The sequence below is a fragment of the Anolis carolinensis genome, chromosome 1 (assembly GCF_035594765.1).
Source record: "Anolis carolinensis isolate JA03-04 chromosome 1, rAnoCar3.1.pri, whole genome shotgun sequence".
Classification (NCBI taxonomy): Eukaryota; Metazoa; Chordata; class Lepidosauria; order Squamata; family Dactyloidae; genus Anolis; species Anolis carolinensis.
The window spans coordinates 326394165-326418046 of NC_085841.1; the positions used below are offsets into that span (position 1 = coordinate 326394165).

Consider the following 23882-nt stretch of genomic DNA (forward strand, 5'->3'; position numbering starts at 1 on the left):
CTGAAAGTAGGCCACCTCTAGCAGTGCAAGAAAGAATAATGTAGAAACATGGTAGACTGTGACCAAAACGGTGACCTCCTCAACCTACTGCGAGAGTGATCATCAGTCCAAGAACTGGTATTATATTAGGATTGAAGTAAGAAGGGACCATTTCAATGGACAACTGTAAGCGAGCACTACTGTTACATTGTCTAGAAGACGAAACAGTCCCACAAACATCTGATGTGCCAAGCAAAGATACTGAGGATGCATAAATGTGCATACATGTCACAGGACACATGTGGAAAGTAGAATGTCGATAATTAATCTAATATTGCCTACAGCTACAGTCCATTCTGGCAACAAGAGGGCTTGTTACAGGCTATGACTGATTTTTGGTGTTATGTTTCCCTAATTTAATCTCCTGAAGCTGAAATGCCTAAATGTTACATAGTAGTATACCATGAATATAGCCACTGGCTAGCTTCAGGCTTGTAACTAATCTAGACATAAGCTTTGAGTGTTCAAAAGAAAATGAAAGTAAAATGACCAGCTTGTAACAAACCTAACTCCATAGGATTACTGACTGATGCAGTCAGGATGGAAGGCAGCCAAAACCTAACTGTACTTGGTGTGTGCTGTCACATATATTTGTTTTAATAAGATGAAAGAGATATTTATATAAATGGGGCACAGTTGAGATCTCTTAGCTGATTGGCTAAATGGAGGTTGGGGACTGTACAAAACAAAAGCTTTAGCAGCCCCAAAGACACAGATTTGCTCTCAGCAAAGCTAATCCACTCTTGGTGGCTACTGTACAAAGTAACTGCTCATAAACTGAACCCCAACAAGTACTTTCCTTGATGAAGTTAGTTATCTAATACTTAAACAAATGCAGATGTAGGAATATTTGTAAACAGACATACTAGAAGAGGGATTGTAACACTGCTGTAATTCTGAATGAGGTGAAAGTCTTGTTACAAGAAGTGTTTCTGCACTTTCAAGGTCTATGTTGGCTGTTTAGCTGTTATTAGTAATCTGACAATACATAGGAGTATAAAGCTGAAACTCATCCTCCTACTCATTTTCTTGATAGACCAAAGATGAAGAGTACTCAAGGGGAATGCAGATGCTGATCTAACCAATGGGAACCTAGGTGAGCAATATAGTAAATTTCAGAAAATTTCAGATAAATCAACAGATATAAAGAAAGGAACCTTCAATCTTTTAAAAGATAGTCTTGGAGGAACAGTACCTGTGTCAAAAGGACTATCTCAGACCTGAAACACCGAGAAAAGGAGAGGAAAGTGACAAAATTGCCCTCATACTCTCTAAAGAGCATTATGAGCAAATTTATTATAGTGGATAGGGGTTCACAGTAGTGAATGTTTCCCTTGATTTTCTTACAAGGAACATGTGCTAGCACTGGGCATGTGCCCACTTAACTGGCAGAGCCTTTCCTGGGTATCTGCCTTCTCCTTTCCATCTTTAAATACAGGGACACTTCCGTTGACAAAGTCACCCCTACTTATTCCTTCTTAACAGAAAATTTGGGACTAGAGGCAGAAATAACATGGGAAGAATAGTGATAGGGAGGGATTCCTATGCCACAAGAAAGAAGCAATTCCAAACTGTTTACCAGTAAGTAAAACTTTTAAATCTAAAACTAATATGTTTTAGATTAAAATGAAATGAAACAAGGTCAGGCAAGCCATGCATGTGTTTGAACTTGAACTGGGAAAACACCTTTCAATATATATTGAGAAGTAATTTGTTTCTTTCACCAGCACCAACTCTTCCTATAATTTGCATTTTGGTGGCCAAACTTCTAGATCTATGCATTTTAATGTGTTGCAGGCTGCTGAAGTTTCGCCATTCACACATGCTTGGTACAGAAACTGTTGCTCACCTTGCCTGTTGTATACAGGCACAGACATCTACAGAAGATCACTTAGACTAAAACCCTATTCTTTCTCAGCTCAAACTTTACCATGTTTGTTTATTGGCAAAACATTACTATGGTTTTATACCAAAAGTTCTTGTTTGTTCAGTCCTCTTTCACCTCTCAGTGCCCATGCTGCTAAAAGATTTCCAGCTACCAAAAAGAAATAGCTAGAAAAAGGAGAAAAAAGTTGAGCATGGGTTGAGATAAAAAGAATATTTTAAAATGAGATTCTTTGTCAGATGATGTGTCAACTGAGGCATGCCTGTATAATCAGATGTAAATGCAACAGTTTAAACAACAGCAACTCCCTCCCCCCACCCAATGTGCTTTGCTTGAAACTTTGCTAGAAGAAGAGTTCTGGAACTTGAAAATGTCAATTGTATTTCGTGATTTAGGTTGGCTGAATAAAAGTGTCATGGAAAGGTGGATTATGGGATTCAAAGGAGAAAGAGATAAAATTTGGCCATCAAATACACAGTACTAGTTTTCTTGAATACTTCAAGTAAGATACTGAACAATATAGTACATTACATGGGAAGTGAAGTTAAAGTTATTTACTAAAGTATGCTTTTCCTGGAGTTTCACAAATCTCTAGAGATGGTAAAGTATTTCATTACTACAAATATTAGGAAAAGTATAGTGCTTGGGATCCATGGAACTTCAACTTGTTTTTGTGGCCCCCTAGTGACAAGACACTCAATTTATAAAAATGGGCAAAACCCTGTTGATGAAATGTCTGAAAACACTGATTGGACAAAACATGCCACAACCTAAAACTTAAATATAATGCAAAACAAAAACAAAGACTAAACATCTGTTCAAAGCACTTAGAAGTTCAAACTTGCAGCTACTAGCAGCCACTCCTGTGCTGCCTCTTCAGCCATTTTCATTTGAAAGTGCCACACCAGGGCAAAAACAGTCATTTCTGCAGTTGTCCATTCCACCAATAGCATCTGCTAGTAGTCTATGGAACTTAAGTGTTTTTTTTTTCAAATCCTTTCACTGAGTTTTTGTTGAGTCTTTACCATAGTTTTCTTTGCAAGACTTCTTTCAACTATTCTTAAACTTCTGTTTATTGCTTCAAGTTCTCTGTTTTTTGGCTACCACGCATTGTTAACATGCATTTATCAATGTGTTTCCCAAGACATTCATTTAAATAAGCAGTCAAAAGAAAAAAAAAGCCACAATACTGATAAACTGAAATAAACAACAGCAAAACAGCAATGATATTGACCATAAAGTATGTGGGAAATCTCTTCAACATTTGTGTTGAAGAGCCTTTATGATAAAACTTTTCTTCTTCCTTCTCCTGTCCTGCCATTTCATAAAGAAAATTTATTTCAAAAGTATCAGATACTTGTGTCAAATCAACATTTTAAATTCAGCTGCAAAGGCAGAAAATTGCATTATTTTCAGTGTAATTGGCACAGCACTAGCTTCTCACAGTTCCAGAATGAGCTGTAAATATAGCATATAACATAATTCAAAATATTACTTTTTACTCTTTTCCTTATTTCCTTCCCACCCCAAAATATTTTACTGTGAAAAATGCAGTGGTTATGCAGATTTTTGAAAGCAGAAGGATTTAAAAAGTGAAAAGGGGGTGCAGAAATTAGCAGAGGTGGCACTACCTGAAAGCTCATCAGAAAGGGGAGTGAGAACAATATCAGGCAAGAAGGGTTTGGAAGTATGGATCAGAACAGGAGCACTTTTAGCACTGCGTATATAGGCCGATGGTAGAGCACATTCACCAATGGATCGGCTTCTCATGGCTTTAAAAAGGAAAAGAAAGAAGTGGGGAAGGAAAAAAAGAAGAGTGACTATAATGAAAGGCTGTGTCACAGAAAAAGCAGCAACAGAGAAAACGAAGATAAAAAGGAAGAAAATTTAAATTAAAACATTTCAGCACGGCAGATATTGGCAGAGCTGTAAGGAAAAAATAATCAGTGGCACATACAACATTTTTAGTTTATTTTAATGCAAGACAAGAAATAATGCCTAGATTTTCGCAATTACCAGTATTCTGCATTCAAAATAAAATACTAACAAACCAGTTCTATCCATGTCTGTTCAGAAATATATTCCACAAAATTCAATGGAACTTAGACGTACATAAATATGTATAAAACATGACTGGAACCTAAAAGATATTTTTTTACCAACTGGAGTTTTAAAAAAGTAAATGGAGCGCCACAGCATATATGTGTGCAATTCTATACCAATAAATCACATGTTGGACCTTGCTTTTATCTAAGTTTCTTTTTAGTGATCATTAATTACAGGAGCCAAACTGAAGCATCTGCATTAAGTTTCAAATAAAAGGCAAGGAAAAAAAAAACATTTAGCATCTGTTCTTAAAAACCCAAGAATCAAGAGTAGGGTCGAAACACTCAAAATGCTTCTCCATTCGTAAGCTCCATCTGTCCATGTGAATACATAAATGAATAAAACAAGGATGGAGAACATATTGTCAGTCAGATGTTAGGGGGCTGCAACTCCCTTCATCTCTCGTCACTAGCTATATTTATGGCAACTGCAGTCCAAAAATATTCAGATGACCATATTTTTCTTGACATATGGAGTGTAACATACGATCTGGGCAACATACAGCTAAAGTTTTACGGTTGGATCCAGACAATATCAGTTCAACACAGGTTCCATCTAAACCAATGGGACATCCCATGAGTTTAACCTAGATCTTGTGACTTAATTTCATAGCAGCTGAAATCAATGGGACTTTACTATGACAAATTTAGTTTGAACACAATCAATACGGAGTGATAATGGTGACTCCAGCAACAGATTCATCAGCCACTGCAATTGTGGAAATAGTTTCTCAAGCTACTCAGCTTATGATACTAGCTTCCACATGCAAATAAAATCCCTGATTGACTACAGTCATTTAAATGTGGTATCCTGAAAGAATGTATTCCACTTCATTCCTACTAGATTCCTATCAAAGAGCCACAGAAGACTGGCTGCAAAAAACAATATGGATTTGTGTATGTGTGAATCCCCTTGTAAACTAAAATTAATGATATTTTTAAATAACACACTGCTAGGGAAGCATAAAATAAAACAAACAACAATGAACAAAATAGCCAAATGTGCCACCTAAATGGAAACATTACAGCATGAGGCAGAAAAACAAACATAAATGGCTTGTAAAAAAAATTAAAATTAAACTTTTTGCCTGGTATAAAATATTTTTAAAATCTAAATTATTGCACTGATATTACTTGCTCCTCATAACATATCTATTCTAAACTGTTGTACAGTAGTTTAAAATGTTACTAGATTATATTATTGTAGCAATGCATCATAACCCCATAAACTACTATTAACTGTAGTGTTAGTGATACATCTAACATAGCACTACCCGCTTTCCTATTTTCTTACAGTTTCTTTAATATTGTACTACACATTCAATTTGAATCCAGTGAAAGGATGTACAGTAGAGTCTCACTTATCCAAGCTAAACGGGCCGGCAGAAGCTTGGATAAGCAAATATCTTGGATAATAAGGAGGGATTAAGGAAAAGCCTATTAAACATCAAATTAGGTTATGACTTTACAAATTAAGCACCAAAACATCATGTTATACAACAAATTTGACAGAAAATGTTCAATATGCAGTAATGTTATGTTGTAATTACTGTATTTACGAATTTAGCACCAAAATATCACGATATATTGAAAACATTGACTACAAAAATGGCTTGGATAATCCAGAGGCATGGATAAGCGAGGCTTGGATAAGTGAGACTCTACTGTATAAGTTTTAATTCATGCTTTATTTTATGGAACTGAAACGGTTAAATAATAGCTTTATTACAATATAGTTGATTTATGTGTGAAACCTTGGAATTCAAAAGGTGACCTCAGCTTTATATTTTCAGCAATATTTCAGCTTTGCTGAATCAGTATTATCTGGCAACGTTACTTTCCACCTTGATATTTTATACATATTTTTGAAGAAGTAGAACATGATTTAAAAAATAAATTCAGGAGGAGATTTGACCAAAAAGAATAGATGAGGCAAAACAATGAAAAGCCCCTTCAAGACATACAGATGTGATCTTCCACCTCTTAATTCAGTAGTGTGTGGACTCATGGAATTGTTTTAATCATAGGACTGCCATAAGTGAAAGCCAGCTTTATGGCAAATATCAACAAATTCATCAGTCACAAAAACTCATTTTATTATTCCCTTTTAGAGTTTCCTCCTACAGTTCCTGATCCATAGACAGAAATGGGTATATGGCATTGCTTGAATACTGTATGAAAACTTTCTATGTTTAAACAATATGAAAAAAACCAACACAAAAACCAACACATCTCTGTGTACAACTAATCCAACTCTAAAATATGATAACTGATAAATACAGCTCAAACCAGTGATATTCTAAGTAGTGGTCTATGAACTGGTGCCCATTCCACATTTCATTGGCTCCATTTCCTGACATGTTTCCAGGAAAAATGCAAGGGTTGTAACCACGGGACGTAAATATGGTACCGGTCCCTGGCATATGGGGGAAAATAATAGCCAGGCCACCAGAACAGATAGCCTGAGAATCACTGATTTAAACTGTGCCTTAGAAACAGATATTCCAACATATTTTTTAAAGCCAAAATACAGAATACCTCTGATCCCAAGCATTTTTGATAAAGGATACCCAATTTATATCTAACAACAAAGAATATTGTGTATTGGCTTAATTGTATGGATCTATTGTTGACTGTTCTTTCTTATCTAATCAATAGAGCAATTGTCATTCAGGAAGACATACCAAATCATTTAATTGTTATTTATTGATTTGGGATGCTTCTGTAGTGCTGTAGCAATAAAAACGGAGTTAAATTATTTGTTAACATTAAGTTATTCTGTGAATTGACCGTGGAATCAGCATGTGACCCCCATGACCAGGCACCAAACTATAATTCAACTTTGACTAAACTTCAAAAGAGGAAGCATGAAATCTGCATACACATAATGTACTGAGATGTCAAGAATTTTGAGAAAAGGGGGCAGCCTTAACTTCTCTGTTGTGGCAGAGTTTCCCAGCTCTCTGAAGTAGGTTTTTGTGACATGGAGGGTGACTTCAGAATTAACAGAATCGGTCTCTGCCAAAAGTAACAATCTATTGGATACGCCCCAATATCAGGCAGCATTAAAGAAACAACAAACAAAACAAAAGCTCTGACTAATAACACAAGCTGAAAGCCGGGGAAGGGCTCTTGACATAGCCACCTAGGTCTAGAATCTTTTAAACAGGTACAAAAGTTAATATGTGTGAGGCACAGATACCACAAAGACTAAATACAATTCCGAATTAAGGGCACAGATATGCACAACATAGTTTTCAAATTCTGATTGGTAGAAGAAGGCAATCACTGAGATTCTACAAATGTACATGAGACAGATTAAGTTTTTTAGCCCTAAAATATTAACTATTGTTCTTGTTTTCGACACTAATATCAAAATACCTTTGACAAATTATAAAAAGTTAAACGAAATAAAAGCTTTTAGTCTTTCCCATACCAGAAATTTAATATCAAGTTATTACAACACTGAATATGATAATGGAAGTAAAAGCAACACTAAATTAAGATGTGATAAGTTGCCAAAAATGATATAGGTGACTACAATATTTTTAGTAAAGGCATATAGTTCTTCAAAATGGATAAAAGTAGAGTAGAAAAGAAGGAATGAAGTGTGTGTATCTGTATATGAGACTTTAGAGCAGGCCTGCAGAACCTTCTAGCCAGCTTGTCCAATGGCCAGAAATTCTGGGAGTCTAGAGTCCAAAACAGCTGGAGGGCCACAGGTTGTGCAGGCCTGCTTCAGAGTAATACTGGAGAGATAAAAGCTAGATAATGCTTTAAACACTTTAAAACACTTTATAAATGAGAACCAATGAGATTGATGGCATTAACACTCCAAACTATGTAAAGGATACAACTGATTTTCTAAAGAAAATGAATTCCATTCAAAAGCCTCTAGAGAACACAATCATCGCCACTATGGATGTGGAATCCTGATACACTTTTTTTTTTCTGTGTCAGGAGCGACTTGAGAAATTGCAAGTCGCTTCTGGTGTGAGAGAATTGGCCATCTGTAAGGACATTGCCCAGGGGACACCTGGATGTTTTGATGTTTTTTTCCACCCTTGTAGGAGGCTTCTCTCATGTCCCCGCATGGAGCTGGAGCTGATACACTAACATCCCACATCAGGATAGACTGACTACAAGCCAATAAGAAAAGCTTCCTGAATGAGGCTACAGCAGACCTAGCCATTAGATCCTCCCACTTTGTACTTACTAGAGATGGGAAGGCCTGGAAAAAACTGGAAAAATAGGAAAACATTTTTTTCTGTTTTTTCTGTTTTTTCCCCCAGGCCTTCCCATCTCTAGTATTTCTCATAACTACTTCACTTTTGATAATATATGTATTGCTGAGTCAGTGGCATTGCCATGGGCACCCACATGACGGTATGCAAACATCTTCATAGATGACAATGCATATGCACTAAAAAAAACTCTCCTCAACCTACTATTTCTTGATGACATGTATGTGATTTGGCCACAGGGAAAGCAGTCACTTGAGAGGTTTCGTCAGGATTTCAGCAAATTCCACTCTATATTTAATAATTCATACAAGAAATTAACTTTCTTCATGCCACTGTGCCACCACACAATAGACCTACTGAAACCCAACTGATCACCATACATACTTACTTTTCCCACCCAAAATTCACTACTACATCTATTGTTTATAGTAAAATCCTCCAATACAACTGTATCTGTTTAGACCAACAAGACACTCAAAAATCTTGGATTTACAACAAGCATTTCTCAAACTACAACACTCAACTAAAAAGATGAAGAAACAAATCAACAAGGCAAGATTAATACCCAGGACCATCTATGCCTTAAATGCCCCCTAAACTATTGGACACTGATCTACAGAAGAGGATTAATGGACGTATATCAGACATTAGAAAAGGCTATACCCAAAAAAACTAATCATAGGACATTTCAACATTCCTGGACATACATAAGGGATTTACAGGCCATGGTCTTTGAACAAGGAAATTACAAAAGAAGTCTAGAAAGAGAAACAGCTGAACTGAATTATATTCACAAATTCCAAACCATTAGCAGAAATATGAACAAAAACAATGGCTTCATTGTATGCTACATGTATTAAGAGAAGTGCTTCTTCTACTGCACATATCAAAAAGGAGCTTTGTATAAGGGATTTCTACTAAGCACGTTTATTAACACTAACCAACAACTACAAAGATTTGAAGGATTTGTATCACCTCTCTGAGCCCTTTGAAAAATTAAGGCAAGGGAGACAATTTGCATCTTTCTGGATTCAACTATATTTTATCCTACTGCCACTTGAGACCTTAATGAGTACTGCATATGAAGAAGTGGATTTATAGTAAATATAGTAAATTTTATTTTATAAAATAAAAATTGGTTACTCTTAAAGGTGATACTACAATCCTGTTTTTCTCCACCTTTCTTCTTAAATAAATGTAATTTTGTTTTATCATTATTATATGATTATCTCCACACTTAGGATTAAACAAAAAAAAACCAAAACAAAATAAAATGCTTCAATATTGTCTCCTTCATATGAATTCCAAACAAGGGGTGGTCAACTAGTATTTACAGATGGTGTTGTGAATGAGTCTTCTGAGGCTGGAGGGATCAGGAGAGGAAGGAAGAACCCTCGCAGGAAGAGAATCAGGGAGATTGATGGGGAGTCTTCCGAGGAGGATTCATGTGGGGACTTGGGAGGGGATCTTGAGGTGGAAATGGATGCTGAGGAACCAGTGGTGACAGAGGAAGTTGGCTCTTTCGCTGTGCTTTTGAAGAGTAACCATTTTATATTTCTTTTCCGTTGCTCCCTCTAATATCTATCCTCCAGAATACCCCACTCCCTTATGACCCTGTTCGCTGTGGTTTTTATTTTTAGGTCTTTCTCACCCCGAGTTTTTAACTTAATGTTCATGTGGTCTGCCCTTGTTTTCATTGTCTCCTTGTTTTATTTTGTAATGGATATTATTATTTATTGTATTGCTTATTGTATTGTGATGTGCTGTTCTCTTATATGCTGTAAACATTGTATTGTTTTGGGCATGGCCCCATGTAAGCCGCCCCAAGTCCCTGTTGGGGAGATGGTGGCGGGGTATAAATAAAGTTTTATTATTATTATTATTATATTTTGGGCACGGACTCCGGAGGATCTTGAGAAGGAATCTGGGTCCATGGATGCTGTGGATGCTGGAGAGGCTAGGGTATCTTCAGAAGCAGATCCCACATGGTCTGCCTGGAGGAATGAGGGTAGTTCCACAGGTGTGGACAGAGTTGGGTGTGGGCAGGATGATGTTGATTCTGATGAGGAGTTTGGGACGCCTGATCCTAGGGCGTTGGCTGTTTGGAGCTCGGAGTCTGATGAGGAACTTGGGACACCTGACCCTAGGGAGTTGGAAGTTTGGATGCCCAAAACCTAAATAAATTGGGGATTTTTGGCCACTATTCTTTGCGTGTGGCAAGGTGTTGCTTGGCGCCATTGGGTTTCCTGTATGTGATTCTGAAGACTGGCTTGGGACTTTGCAACAGATCTGCTGTTCACCTTCGTTGTCTTGGCTTTTTGTGCCATCCCATGACGTGGACATTTTTGTGACGACTTCACCCTTTGGACCTTGGACTGAATCTCGATTTGGCTTATCTCTTTGCTCCCAAACTCGGCTTGGCTTCGTCCTCATCTCCGTGGCTGTCTACTGTTGCTGACTACTGGCTTCGTTCCCGACCCTGACGCTGTTCCCTTATCCCCACTTTGGACCAGCTTGACTTCGCTACAACGCTACGCTCCTTTGGCTCCTGGTCTGGTTTTTGTCTCTGCAGCGGCTTGCCGCTAATTCCTCAGCGTTTTCCAGTTTCATTTGTTTGTGCCACTTTTTGGAGAAGAGCTTTTGGCCCAGTTTTTGTTTCAGTTTGGAATCGCTGCTGTACTTCTGGGTTTTGGGGAAGCTTTTGGGGCTTCGCAGTGATTTACCTTTGTTTGTTTTGTCATTTTAAGCCCGTTTTGTGCTTTTGGGCTGAGTTCAAGTACTTCATGTTAAATCTGGATTATATCTCTGGTTAATCCGGATTATTTGCCAGTTCATGTTTTTGGCAGTTTTTTTTTGACTGCTTAATAACACTGAAGAATAAGTGTTTAAGCCTCTGACAATTTACTGAGCTGTTTTTGAGTTATTACTTAAATAAACTATATTTTGCTCTCAGTTGGCGTCTGACCTTTGACAGATGGGGAGATCAGCATTATGAAAAATTATAAAAATATTTATTGGAAGTAATGTAAGTTGTTATGTGTATGCAATGAGATCTATTCAGAACCTGTAATTAATTTCTGATTGAATTTTTGTAACATCCCTGATGAAATAAGTAAATTATATGTAAAATTTAGGGAGAAGTTTTATGCTGAGGCAGACTATTGTTACATTTAGCTCAGTATTGCCTTTACTGACTAAAAGCAAATCTCCAGCATTTTAGAAAGGAATGTTTCTTATCCCTACCTGCAGATGCCAGGGATTGAATATGGAATCTGCTGCATGCAACACATGTACCCTACTGCTGGGAGCTGGCAGCAGGTTTAAAATATGGAACTTGGGAGTACAGGATTTGAATTTGTGTCTCAACAATGAAGACCAAGGAAAGGAAAAAAATATTGGATTACCATTACATATAGTCTCTTGAACTGTGATAGCAACACACATATAGGGATAGCTCTATGTTAATACAAGTTAAGTCCCCATGCTTGGCTTTCCAAAGAGAATAAATAAATATTTGCTATTTGGTTGTTCACTAGGGAACAACACAGATGAAAAAACATCTGCCAGAAAAGCTGGATATGATGTTCTTAATCAAATCTGTATACAATCCTCATATGGCTACACTGCCATTCAATGTACGTAACGTATCCACAGCTTTTCAATATAATAACAAAATATTACCTACAAGTAACTAATTATAATTTGCTTATGATACCCCAGAAGAGAACTAGGATTCACATTGCAATGTTAGGCTTTGAACTGCTTGCAAAGATACACTATACTAAAATGCTAATAAGATTATTAAATTTAAATTAGAAAATAATTTTAGATGAGCAATGGTAAAAGAGGACAGATTCTAACAAAGCTGACAGCAGGTCACCACAGCACAAGAACAAATGAATATATTTTGAAAGTTTTGAAATAACTATCAGTTCCAATGCTTTATAGTTGACTGCCCAGAACATGACAGTATGTTTCTAAAATACCTATCTTCTTACAGGAGTTCAATAGTTTCAAGAGGTACAAAAATCTGTAGGCGTACAATGTCAATTGTCACCCTGATACCATGTGGACATAGAGTACCCCCACATCCACTAGATGGGTGCTCCAGGACTTCCCACAGATATGTGAAATCAAGGGTAATAGCAAACACTCTATTTTTGTGCTTGGAATGAAAATAGAGCGCTTGCTATTTCTATTTCCCCACACTTCCTGCCCCATGGATACTACACAGAAAGTACATGTAGAAAGTAATGTGTAGGCAATCAGAAGTTCTGTGTGTAGTCAGAAGTTTCCATCCGTACATTTTGCTTCTATGTTTGTGAAACATCAATCTTCTCTAGCACATACCAACTGTTTTTTGTCGTACTATGCTTCTGGCCTTTTCTGTTCCCGGAGATCCAGTAGTTGTTGCACTGCGCTGCCTCATTGGTGCCTGTCCAGGTTGATCACGACTCCAGCCTCTTGAAAATGACTTATCAACAGATGCCTTATGAAACTCATGCCCAACTCCTGAATGGGAAAACACACACACACACAACAATGATATATATGAAACCATCCACCCAAAAAGATAATTAGCCAGTGATGATGACCATTAGTTCACTTCCTGAATATCATGTGTCTTACCTTTGCCTTTGTGCTTCTTTTGTTTCTGCTCACTTAACTTATCCAGTGGCAAGTCACCAAGATCCAGGCTATATAGGTTTCTAGCTAATACTTTCGTCAGGGTCTCCATAGTTAGGGACCACTCTGTGGCCAACTCTTCCCAGTAAGTCAGTGATGACAATACTGACAAAAGGTCATCCCAAAGTTCTCGGGAGATGTACACATTTAGGTTTGCTTTGATCCAAGCTACTATAAGAGTCTAAGAGCAGACATAGAAAAAGGGAAAAATATTTTATAGTAACAGAACAGAGGTGCCCAACTCAAATCACTCTTGGCCATTTTTGATTTAGTAAAATTGTATGAGAGCTGAACCACTAGATTGAGAAATAATAATTTTGGTAAATCGTAACTCAATATTGTATTTCAATATTTTATGTATTACGGAAACTGTCAGTAAAATAAAAACCTGTCTTCTATACATGCAGAGAAATTTTACATAATAAAAACATATCTCACCAACTTCAGTGATACTGTCTACAGAGGATTGTACTATATGTCACGGGGTGAATCTATACTGTACAATTAATCACGTTTTACATCACTAACTGTCATGGCTCAATGCTATCATAGAAGAAATCATAGAAGTTGTAGTTTTACAAGGTTTCTAGCTTTGTGATATAGTGATGTTACGTCACCAAACGACAAATTCCAAGATTTGTAGTTTGACTGTGTTAAGTCAAGATGCACCCTTGGCTTTTAGCCACCTAAGAAGCTATTTACCTTTTCTTATAAAACACCATCAAACCATTCTGGATCTATTCAAAGTTGAATGACTAATTTTACATACAACTACATTAATTTAACAGGCATCATTGAATGTTTGGACTACATGACTGATGTTTTAATGTCAAAAGGTTTTAGCAATTGTGTTGCTTGACTGTGTTGTTGTAAGCCAATTTATCACAGCTTGCTTTGAAAGTTTCCGTAGATCATGTAAACAAATAGTTATCTCAGCTGACTGGAAAATTGAATAACAGTCACCTCACCCAAACTAGTAAAACTCAGAATAGTTAAAACATTGGTATGTATTAATTTGCCTGGAAAAGAGGTCCAGCAAGCCTTCCTGCTAATGTTGAATTCTTTCTTCCTTGATACTGTAGGAAAATCTGAGATGGTATTTTCAGTACTGATTCTGTGACTCTGAGCAGCACAAGCAGCATTTGTTCCCTGAAAAGCAATTAGATAAAATAATAAATATTAGACAAAGCCATATACTATTCACTCATATCAATTTTCTTAACCCTTGCATACCATTTTAGTTAACAGTATCTGCTACTGGGATGCAACCTTCAGTTGATGATAGCTTTGAAATCACTTCAGTTAATTTAAAAAATGGTATCATATTTGAAAAAACAGTCTCCACGTTATCCTTGTCCAATCTTCACAGCATTTCTCATTACTTAAGTGTATCTATTCTTATAGTCTTATCAATAACAGCTTTAATCAGCACTGAACAACTAACTCTTCAGGCAAAATTATTGGTATAAGGCTATCAGGACCAAGTTATCTGGAGATGACATCTCACTTTGGTGGCCTACCCAAAGCTAGTCTGATAAGAACTCTATCTGGGCTTCTTTTTACCTTCTTCCCCTGCCCGGCTTTTCAGTTGACCAATCAAAATTCCTTAGTTCACAACTGTGTTGTACATTAAAGGTATCTAGTAAGCTATCTCTTATCCAATAAAAACACACATCCTCTTATAGCCCAATTTGTGGATATAGTACAAGTCCTGACTCATCTAATGTACTTGTCTCATCTAAAGTAATGACTTGCAATATTAATTTATTCTCCAGAATTTACTGGTATCTTTGCCTCTAGAGTACATGTGTCTTCTTACTTTTGATTATATTCTAAAACATCTGGGATCCATCCTAGATTGACTGGTACAGTAAGTAGCTTTCCACTGAAGCACCCAAACAATCACAGAGATCTACCTGTATTAGCTCTTATTAGGCTGAATTCTCCTCCTTAAAGTTATATGAACAAGGGAAGAAGGTGACAACAGAATACGTGTGGCTTATAACAGACAAAGAGCTATCACATTTTCCCTCCACAACAACCCTCTGAAATGATCCAAAAATTTAGTTTGAAATAGAAGTAATTTGCTAAAAGAAACAAACACAGGACGAGCTTCTTGAGCTTCTAAAACAGGGATAACCCTTACACACTGCTTGGAGGAAGAATGGGATACATATGTAACACAACATTACAACATAAAACACTTTACCAGGTCTTCTTATCCATTGTTACTTGCACCACCATGTAACGGTAGATATTAAGAATGCGTTTACACATGTCTGTATGTTCGTCCAACAGGGGTTTAATCTCATTTGCTGGCTCAAGAAGAAATATATTTGCAGAATTTGTTATAAACACCTGAAATTGAAAAGAAGTAAAAAAAATGCTTGTCTGAGAAATCTGCTAAACTTGATTGCATGAAATAAACTTATCACTACTTCAGAAGAAACAATGGGGCCACCTACATATACCACAAACGGTGATACTCATTTGGAGCAAGATACTACAGATTAGCATCACTGAAGTCTGCGTAGCCAACAATTAGACTACAGGATATCAGAGCTGGATGGTTTCTGGATGGCATCTGCATGGCTCAATGACACCTGAACTGGTTTGGTGCCAATGGACTGCTATCCTTACTTGCCCCTGTTGATCTGACCTTAGTGGAAATAACTAGGCACAAAAATAGTGGTGTCACTCAGCTCCTGTGGTGATGACAGTCAAATTGGCAAAGCAACACAGAGAGGAGAGGGGGGAAAAGAAGTAAATAAATACTAAATGATTGATATTTTATACAAAGTAAAGAATAAGAATTTTTCAGGGGAGACTATTTCAAAGCAATGTATTATTTTAAAAATGAATACAAATGCTTTAAATAAGTAAATATTAACTAAAATTGAATGTACCTATAGCCTCAGGATTAACAATGCCTACAGGGCAGGTAACCACACATGAATATGTTTGAAGTTATACAAGAAAATGAAATAAAAATAGATCCCTTACCTGTAATACTGCCTGTACTCCAGCTCGTATACCTTGTTCTACAGCATCAGAGTCTGATATTTTCTGGGGAACCTCCTGATAACTTCCATTTCTTGCCCAGCTTGAATTTCGAACAGGTCCAGAATTACCTATCGTTTCCTAAAAAATACACGAAGGATGATTTCTTTCCAAATTTGCATAGCTATGGTTTGAGTCTTATGTATATTTTGCAAATAGAGGATAAAACATGTGCCAACAGGAGATGCCGATATTGTTTCTCTCCTCAAACCTAGAGAGCTATGGTGTGATTGTCTAGCTTTTAAAATAAAAATAAAACACCAATGACCTGCTATTTAGTGGGGAAAGCGAGAGTGGTTTCATGTTCCCTATACCCACCACTAATCAAAATGAATGAAGAATGTTCCTTTTAGGTTGCTTTGTTTTTAAAGGGGCTAAACATTTACAATCCTTACAGTCCCACATTCTTGGTCCAGTCAGGTCTTAAAATAGGAAACCACAATTCTTCTTGAGCCATTTTCCCTCTGTGGGCTCCTTCAGACTGCCTAAAGCAGTATGAGCTCTTGTAATATACCACTTCATGTGCTGTCAGTTGCTGTTCCCTCTGCATACATTTTGTTCCATTTTTGAGAGGAGCCGTTTACAACAGACTGCGCTTAGAAAGTTTGGTTTGTTGAGATGGCTTTATGAAGGGCATTTTTCCTATGATTTTTCTGAAGAGTCTTTTCCCATTGCTATATTGTAAAAGTGAAATTTCACTAATGCATGATAGCATCATGACTCTTAATTTTAAAAGAGAGAGAGAACAAGGAAAAGAGGATAAGATCTTTTTATTCCAACATGTTTTGGAACTGAAAAGAAGCCTACTCAAGATTCAGAACAATGTGCTGCAGTTGACACTGGGAATTACTATAAAATGGGTCCAGGACAACAGAAATGTCATTGGGATTTTTAAAAATCCACTGAGACCAAATAATGTAACATTTCCCCCATCTAAAGTAGCATTTCTTAAACTTTTCCACTTGAGACCTGTTTTGGCCAGTGAATTTTTACATGACCCTGGGTACATAGGTATATAAAATAGGTATAAAAATCAAACATTTGCTGGTAAGAAATCCGCATTTGCAAAGCTTGCTAAACAGGCCGATTTCCCTTTTTATAAAGTACAGCTGAAGCATCTTCTGCAGAGTCCACTGTACACACTGAACAATGGATTTGTGTAAATACCTAAAACTAGATGACATTCAGAAAAAAAAATCACATTGCCATTTTTTGGGAAACCCATTTAGAGTTGGGACTCACAGTTTAAGAAGCAGTGATCTAGGGGGTTATGTTATCCTCCACTGTCAAGTAATTGAAAAATGTTGAGGGGTAACAATGGATCACCAAAGGTAGCTGCTTTGGGTCTCGGTACTGCTAGCAAAAGTAGCAACGTCTCTGAAAGCGCATAGCTTTTGTAAGATTATGTGTAACAGTTATTACTATAACTCTATGTGACATATTTTGCACCTTTCAAGCAGAAGATGAAGGCTGCATGCAGACAATTATGAAATATGACAAAGTTTGTTTGTTTGTTTATTTATTTACAACATTTTACCCTGCCTTTCTCACCTGAGGAGACTCAAGGCGGCTTACAATTGGCAAAATTCAATGCCCACAAATTCAATAAAAATCAACAACACAATTAAATCAATTAGAAATACATAATAAAAAACATTGTACAAAGCTTAAAAACATATAAATATTTAAGTCAATTCGTCCAGCACCTTGCACGTAAACCCTTAGTTCAGACCGTGTCAAATCATAGTACTTACTCATTAAATGCTTGTGCACATAGCCATGTTTTTAGGTTCTTCCTGAAGCCTAAGAGAGTCAGGGCCTGCTGAATATTACTAGGGAGGGTGTTGCACAGCTGAGGAGGCACAACTGAGAAGGCCCTGTTCCTCGTTCCCACCAGCCACGCCTGAGAGGCAGGTGGGACTGAGAGCAGGGCCTCCCCAGATGATCTTAGGGTTCTTGATGGTTCATAGTTCAACACTTGAGATTTAATTTAATTATAAAGAGCTGCAGCCACTCAACACCAAAGCAACAACAGCTTATTCCTCTGTTCATATTCTCCTTTTCCTGCAAGCAGAGGGCCCTTGGCACTACAGCACCAGTGACAGAGGGTTGGATGACCCTTGTGGTCTCTTTCAACTCTATGATTCTATGATATTTCTAACATATTTTAGGGAAATCAAGTGAGGTTTCTATAATAAGGCTTTGAAACTGAATCCTGGAATTCCACAATTCTTTTTCCTACTATGTACAATTTTTTAAAATGCTACGAGGACATAAAGTACATAAACAGATTATTTTGGAAAAAGAGAAAACAAATCAATTAAATGGAAGGAATTCTAATAACTTTACCTCTTCCCTTTCTTTTCCTTTCTCTGATGAATTATGCTCTCCAATGTTTTCATCACAGTCTATCTGTAAAGATGACATGATCTCTTCTGGGTCCTTCATAAATAAGGGCTTTTCTTCTTGTTGGATCCATTCCTGGTATACTTTCACAACTTTCCTCATGGCTGCTGCTTCACATATTGGCAGTAAAAATGCCTGAGGGGAGGGTTATAACACAGAACTGATTTAATATTTCCAAAGAATTACTGAAACTAATTTTCAGTGTGTGGGGAGTCTGGAAGTATGTTAGAGTAAAAAGGAAACATACAAAACTCCAAAATATTCTGTTTGGGTGAACAGAATACTAATACAATTTATTAACCAGTTGCAGAGGTGGGCTTTCTGCCAAGAATATTGAAGCAATGGAAACAAAACAGATCAAAATGAATCTGGTAAGTTTAAAAAATAAACTATAAAAACAACTATAAAAAGTTTGATAGCAAAGATTAAAACTTATGCAGATTAAGAACATGAAAGTCTGCTTCATCAGGTATATTTTGAAGAAACACAAACATATCCAATGAGAAAGGAAATTCTGTTTGCCAAAGGTTATGACAGCAGGAACACTGCACCTCAAATTACCTCAAAATACTGGATTATGTTACATGGATGGATGCATCTAGGAGAGGATGGAATAAAGCAATTTTTGCCAGTTCCTTCCTCTGAAATATAGCCTACAGTATCTGAGACTAATGGACAGAAAGAAGGGGGAGTCAGTTTAGACTTCAATTAGTGAGAATTCCTTAGATTGGGAACAACTGCCAAGAAGACCCTCATATGTATCCTTACTAGACTGCCTGCAAAAAAAGGCCTCTGAAAAAGCCCTCTCTCAAGAATATCAAGACTTCTAGAAGACTCATATAGGATATATGGTATTTCAGACAGTCTGGACTTAATTCATTTAAGGGTTTTATCATTCATAAACCAGCACTCGGACCTTCATGCTAAATAGAATGTATGCAGAAAGCCCTGGAAACATAAAATAAGCAAATGACCTGTATTATCAAAAATGGTACCCTTAAAAGAACTGTTACAGTGTTTTTATACTGTGATCAGACCTGTTGATTTCAGAACTTGAGGCATTCTGAACATTAGTATTCTTGATTTGTAACTTTGTGTCCTGGATTAGAGACTGTGGTTAACTGTTAAACAGTGTTGCAACAATGTTTTCACAATTTTATTTTTCTTTTGATTCGTTTTAATTTATGAAGAATGTAAGACTTTCGAAGGAGGATACTAAGAACAATTGTATTATGATAATAAATCAATTCAGAAACAGTTAGAATTTTCCTCACTACTGTAATGGCTATAACCATAAAATATTACCAGATTTGAGATTATAATGCAAATATATAAAAATGAAATCAGTTTATTACATTCATTACACTTATCCCACAGTTGTTTTCTACTGTAGGAACAACGTAACACCCCAGAAGCTGGAGGAAGATAATTTTCCATCCCCAGCTCTCAAATCTGTATTCTTGAACTGTCACTGGAAAACTGAAAATTCCCATTTATCATTTCCTAGATGGTGCAGCAGCTTATGGGACCAGTTGAGAAGAGGAAGAAAGTTCTGAAATTTCCATAAGAAGAATGCTTAGTTCATTGAATATAGCATTAATGAAATATTGACACATTTTCTCAAACAAAATCATTTACCTGACGAAAGATTTCTGTAAGAAAGTTAACGTTGCTTCTTTTAGAAGAAAAAACTTTGCGGACGATTTCAATGTCTGTGAGGTGCTCTTCATCAATACTGCAAAGGCTGGAGGAACTAGGTTCTCGTTCAGTTAGTGTGCTTGTGTTAGAATGCGACTGTTCTGGCTCTGCATTTCTATCAGGTCTATCTGTATTATCATTTTTGCTGTCTTCTCTAGAAACCAGGCTAGCAGCTGCTCTCTGAAATGAGAAAAGGAGAGACAAATGATTCTCTAGGTATGCAATTACTCATCACTAAATTGAATGTGACAATTCAAATAAGCACTAAAAAGCTCATATGCTGTCCCTCAAATTGCAACTCTAGCACAGGTTAAGTAGGAGGTGAAAACCAAAAGATCTCCAGTTCAAATCTTTCTTCTTGTATGGATTCATGAGGACTTAATCAAGCACTGTCTTGATTTTTAGGCTTGTTCCTAACTCTCAATGTGGGAAAGTCACATCTCTGACATTATACTGAATGCAGGAGCATTACGAGTGCTATTGATATACACATTCCATTCAGGAAGGAACCCTCCCTGAAATCTCTACTTTCAAGGTCAGAATGAAGACTGAGGTTCTGCTGTCCAGTGACTGCTGAAGCGGAGTGTATTAATGGGACAGCCCCATCCCCTCCTCTATTCCATTTCCAAAGTCTGAACAAAAATAAAGCAGCTTCTTGATTCTGTTAAATAGGCCATTCCACCTGGATTCCATAGAGCATCCATGAAATCCTGGACAGGTTGTTATTGCACCTCTAAATTTATGTAGCAGACCTCCAACTAGCAGGAAGACAAATAGCAGGAAGCTCTCAGGGAGCATTTCCTGATCAGGAAATTCCTAAATGCAGAGGAGAGCCATGAGCTCCCTGGAAAAAGAGCAAGTGAAATAAAGCAGTATGATTTGCCACAAAAACACTTTCTTAGCTTTACCTGAATATTCTTTGGCACAATTTCACCTTCCATTCCAGGAATCTGAGGACCTGTATGGGGTTTTGGCTCAAGCCAGAAAGACACCAACCATCGGATGACAATAACACGAGCTTTAAGGAAAGGTTCCTTTGTGCAATATATTGCTTCATTGGTTTCAGCATCTTTCTTTATCATTATGTAATGTGGCTTTGGTCTCATCTGTGGTATCTCTGTAGGGAAAAAAAAATATTTCTGAAAAATGCTGGAAAAGGTCTTAGATGAAAAACCCAAGTATCCATGATGGATTCTTAGCAATTGAAATGTTAATAAAAGGTTAAATAAAACTAAAAACAGGCAATCCAAACTGTAGATCTGCAGCACTTCCAAATAGAATCTGAAACTATTAATTACAAATCCAATTGATAGGGTTGGAGTAGCTTTTACAAGTGCTGACTGTTTTCTTTTTAAATTATTCTTTTGATTTATAAGGCTGGCATTTTAGCATACTCTTATTTGTGACTCTAGTTAGCATTTTATGCCAAACCACTTCAAATTTTATAAAATCTTTAGTTTATAAAGTTCTAAGAGCCACCAGGAGCATGACTCAGAGGCTTCGTAGATACATAATCTGACTTGAGGTGGGAGATGTTTTTCAGCAACAGCCAATATTTCACTTACAATTATTTAACACTAATTACACTGATTTATGACTGCATTCATTGCTGCAGTCTTCCCCTCTCCATTCACAGGATAACACCTGCAGATTTCACTATTTGCAGGTTTGCCAGCAGGCCTCCAAAGCCGCCCCTGCTTCTGAAGCCTGAGATCGCTGTGTGCACATTCACAGCTATTGCCATGGCTGACAACCCCTTCCCAAGGCTGCTATATAAATGTATGTTTACAGCACTCTTAGTATGTCATGCAGATAAGAGCTATACTTCTTAGCCCCAAAATTCCAACTCTACATTATAAAATAAGGAATAATTCTGAGAGACACTACAATAAGACTTACCAAGTACAGGGTTATACAAGCTGCTCTCCTTGCACATGTTTGGGAAAATATAAGGCAAGTAATATTTTTTAAAATGTGAAAATAAGAATGAAAATCCCTTTTCTTGGTTTTCTTTGTTCTTCCATTCTAGACTTTTGACCTACAACATGAAATTTGGATTATTCATATTAATTTTAGATATAATATTTTCCAAACAATGAAGTATTTAATATACTATTAATTATGGCCTAAATCAAAGTGCTAGACTCAACATTCAGAAACTGACTCATGGGTCTATTCTAGTTGGACTAGTTACTATATCAAGATAAAGTAATTGATTGCTATCCACACAGTATTTATTTGTTTCTATTTGCATTTTCATCTGTTTGTATTATTAGGATAAAAGAAATTGTATAATAATAATAATAATAATAACTTTATTTCTAGACAGTCCTCTCTCCCCAGAGGGACTCAGGGCGGTTAACATACATATAAGTGGCAAACATTCAATGCCACAATTTCTTCATTAATATCAAAAGTATAAAATGACAATAACATACACATTAATAAAATTCCACATTAAAAAACAATAAATTTAAACATGACAATCAGTAAAAATATTATTGCACAGAACAAGCGTATACCTAGACCAATTTAAGTGTCTAAGTTTCTGAAGATGTTCAGTCCTTGTTATAGTTTCACTTAGACCATAGCTGCGATGGGAAGACAGTTATGTTAATCCTCATCCTCTCCATATGCTAAGGTGCATAGATGTGTCTTTAACAGTTTCTTAAAGGAGAGGAGGGTGTGCGCCATTTTAATTTCTTTAGGGAGGGAATTCCAGAGGCGGGGGGCAATCATGGAGAAGGCCCCTCTCTCGTTCCCACCAGCTGCGCTTGTGACAGGGGTGGGACCGAGAGCAGGGCCTCCTCCGCTGACCGAAGTGCCCAAGATGGTTTATACAGGGAGATGTGATTTGACAAATAGCCTGGACCTGAGCTGTTTAGGGCTTTATAGGTAACAACCAGCACTTTGTATTTAGCTCAGAAACGGACTGGCAGCCAGTGGAGCTGCCGCAACATGGGAGTGGTTGTCTCCCTGTACAGAACTCCAGTTAGTAACCTGGCTGCCGATCGCTGAACTAACTGTAGTTTACGAACTATCTTCAAAGGCAGCCCCACGTAGAGAGAGATGCAGTAGTCCAAACGGGATGTGACTAAGGCGTGGGCTACCATGGCCAAGTCAGGCGTCTCAAGGTATGGGCACAGCTGGCGCACAAGTTTCAACTGTGCGAAGATGCTTCTGGCCGCTCCCGATACCTGGGGTTCCAGGGTCAACAATGAGTCCAGGAGCACACCCAGACTGCGAACCTGTGTCTTCAGGGGGAGTGCAACCCCATCCAACACAGGTTGTAATCCCACATCCTGATCCGCCTTTCAACTGACCAGGAGCATCTCTGACTTGTCTGGATTTAGTTTCAGTTTGTTGGCCCTCATCCAGTCCATCATTATCATTTCATTTCCGTTCAATTTAACCGTTCAACATGCAAGATATAGTTTATCTCTTATTGCAAAACCCTGAATGTAAGATGGAACAGAAATTTTCATATTCTACTGCCCTCTGCTTTTGCTGGAAGGCAATACAGGAGACATGTTGCTATGAAAAAAAATAGCTAAGATTTGTTTGCCACACACAATAATCATTTTTTTTCCTGCTTCTACAAGAATAATGTTAAAACAAATACCGAAATTGCAGAAAAAACACCTTACTGTCAATGGGAGATAGCACAGCTTTCATGCTTTACCTAATAATAATAACTTTATTTATATCCCGCCACTATCTCCCAAAAGAGACTCGGAGCGGCTTACAGAGCAGCACATA

At 37.2% G+C, this 23882-nt stretch overlaps 1 protein-coding gene across 19 annotated transcripts in view; it reads right to left on the bottom strand.

The window, feature by feature from the left end:
- Positions 1-23882, bottom strand: part of ralgapa1 (Ral GTPase activating protein catalytic subunit alpha 1) — a 192050-nt gene that overhangs the window by 120617 nt on the left and 47551 nt on the right. For 16 of the 19 annotated variants that reach the window (XR_010002099.1, XR_010002101.1, XR_010002102.1 and 13 more), the window contains exons 8-17: positions 22023-22161; positions 21032-21240; positions 20064-20303; positions 18369-18560; positions 15963-16100; positions 15169-15317; positions 13979-14108; positions 12903-13140; positions 12624-12785; positions 3556-3696 (exon numbers count right to left, since the gene is read on the bottom strand). Coding sequence is in view for 15 of the 19 variants with exons in the window: in XM_062968273.1 (XP_062824343.1) it covers positions 3556-3696; positions 12624-12785; positions 12903-13140; positions 13979-14108; positions 15169-15317; positions 15963-16100; positions 18369-18560; positions 20064-20303; positions 21032-21240; positions 22023-22161 (1738 nt within the window). In the remaining 4 variants the exon portion in view is untranslated. The remainder of the gene's footprint in view (positions 1-3555; positions 3697-12623; positions 12786-12902; positions 13141-13978; positions 14109-15168; positions 15318-15962; positions 16101-18368; positions 18561-20063; positions 20304-21031; positions 21241-22022; positions 22162-23882) is intronic. The other 3 variants (XM_062968285.1, XM_062968276.1, XM_062968284.1) reach the window with 1 other exon arrangement.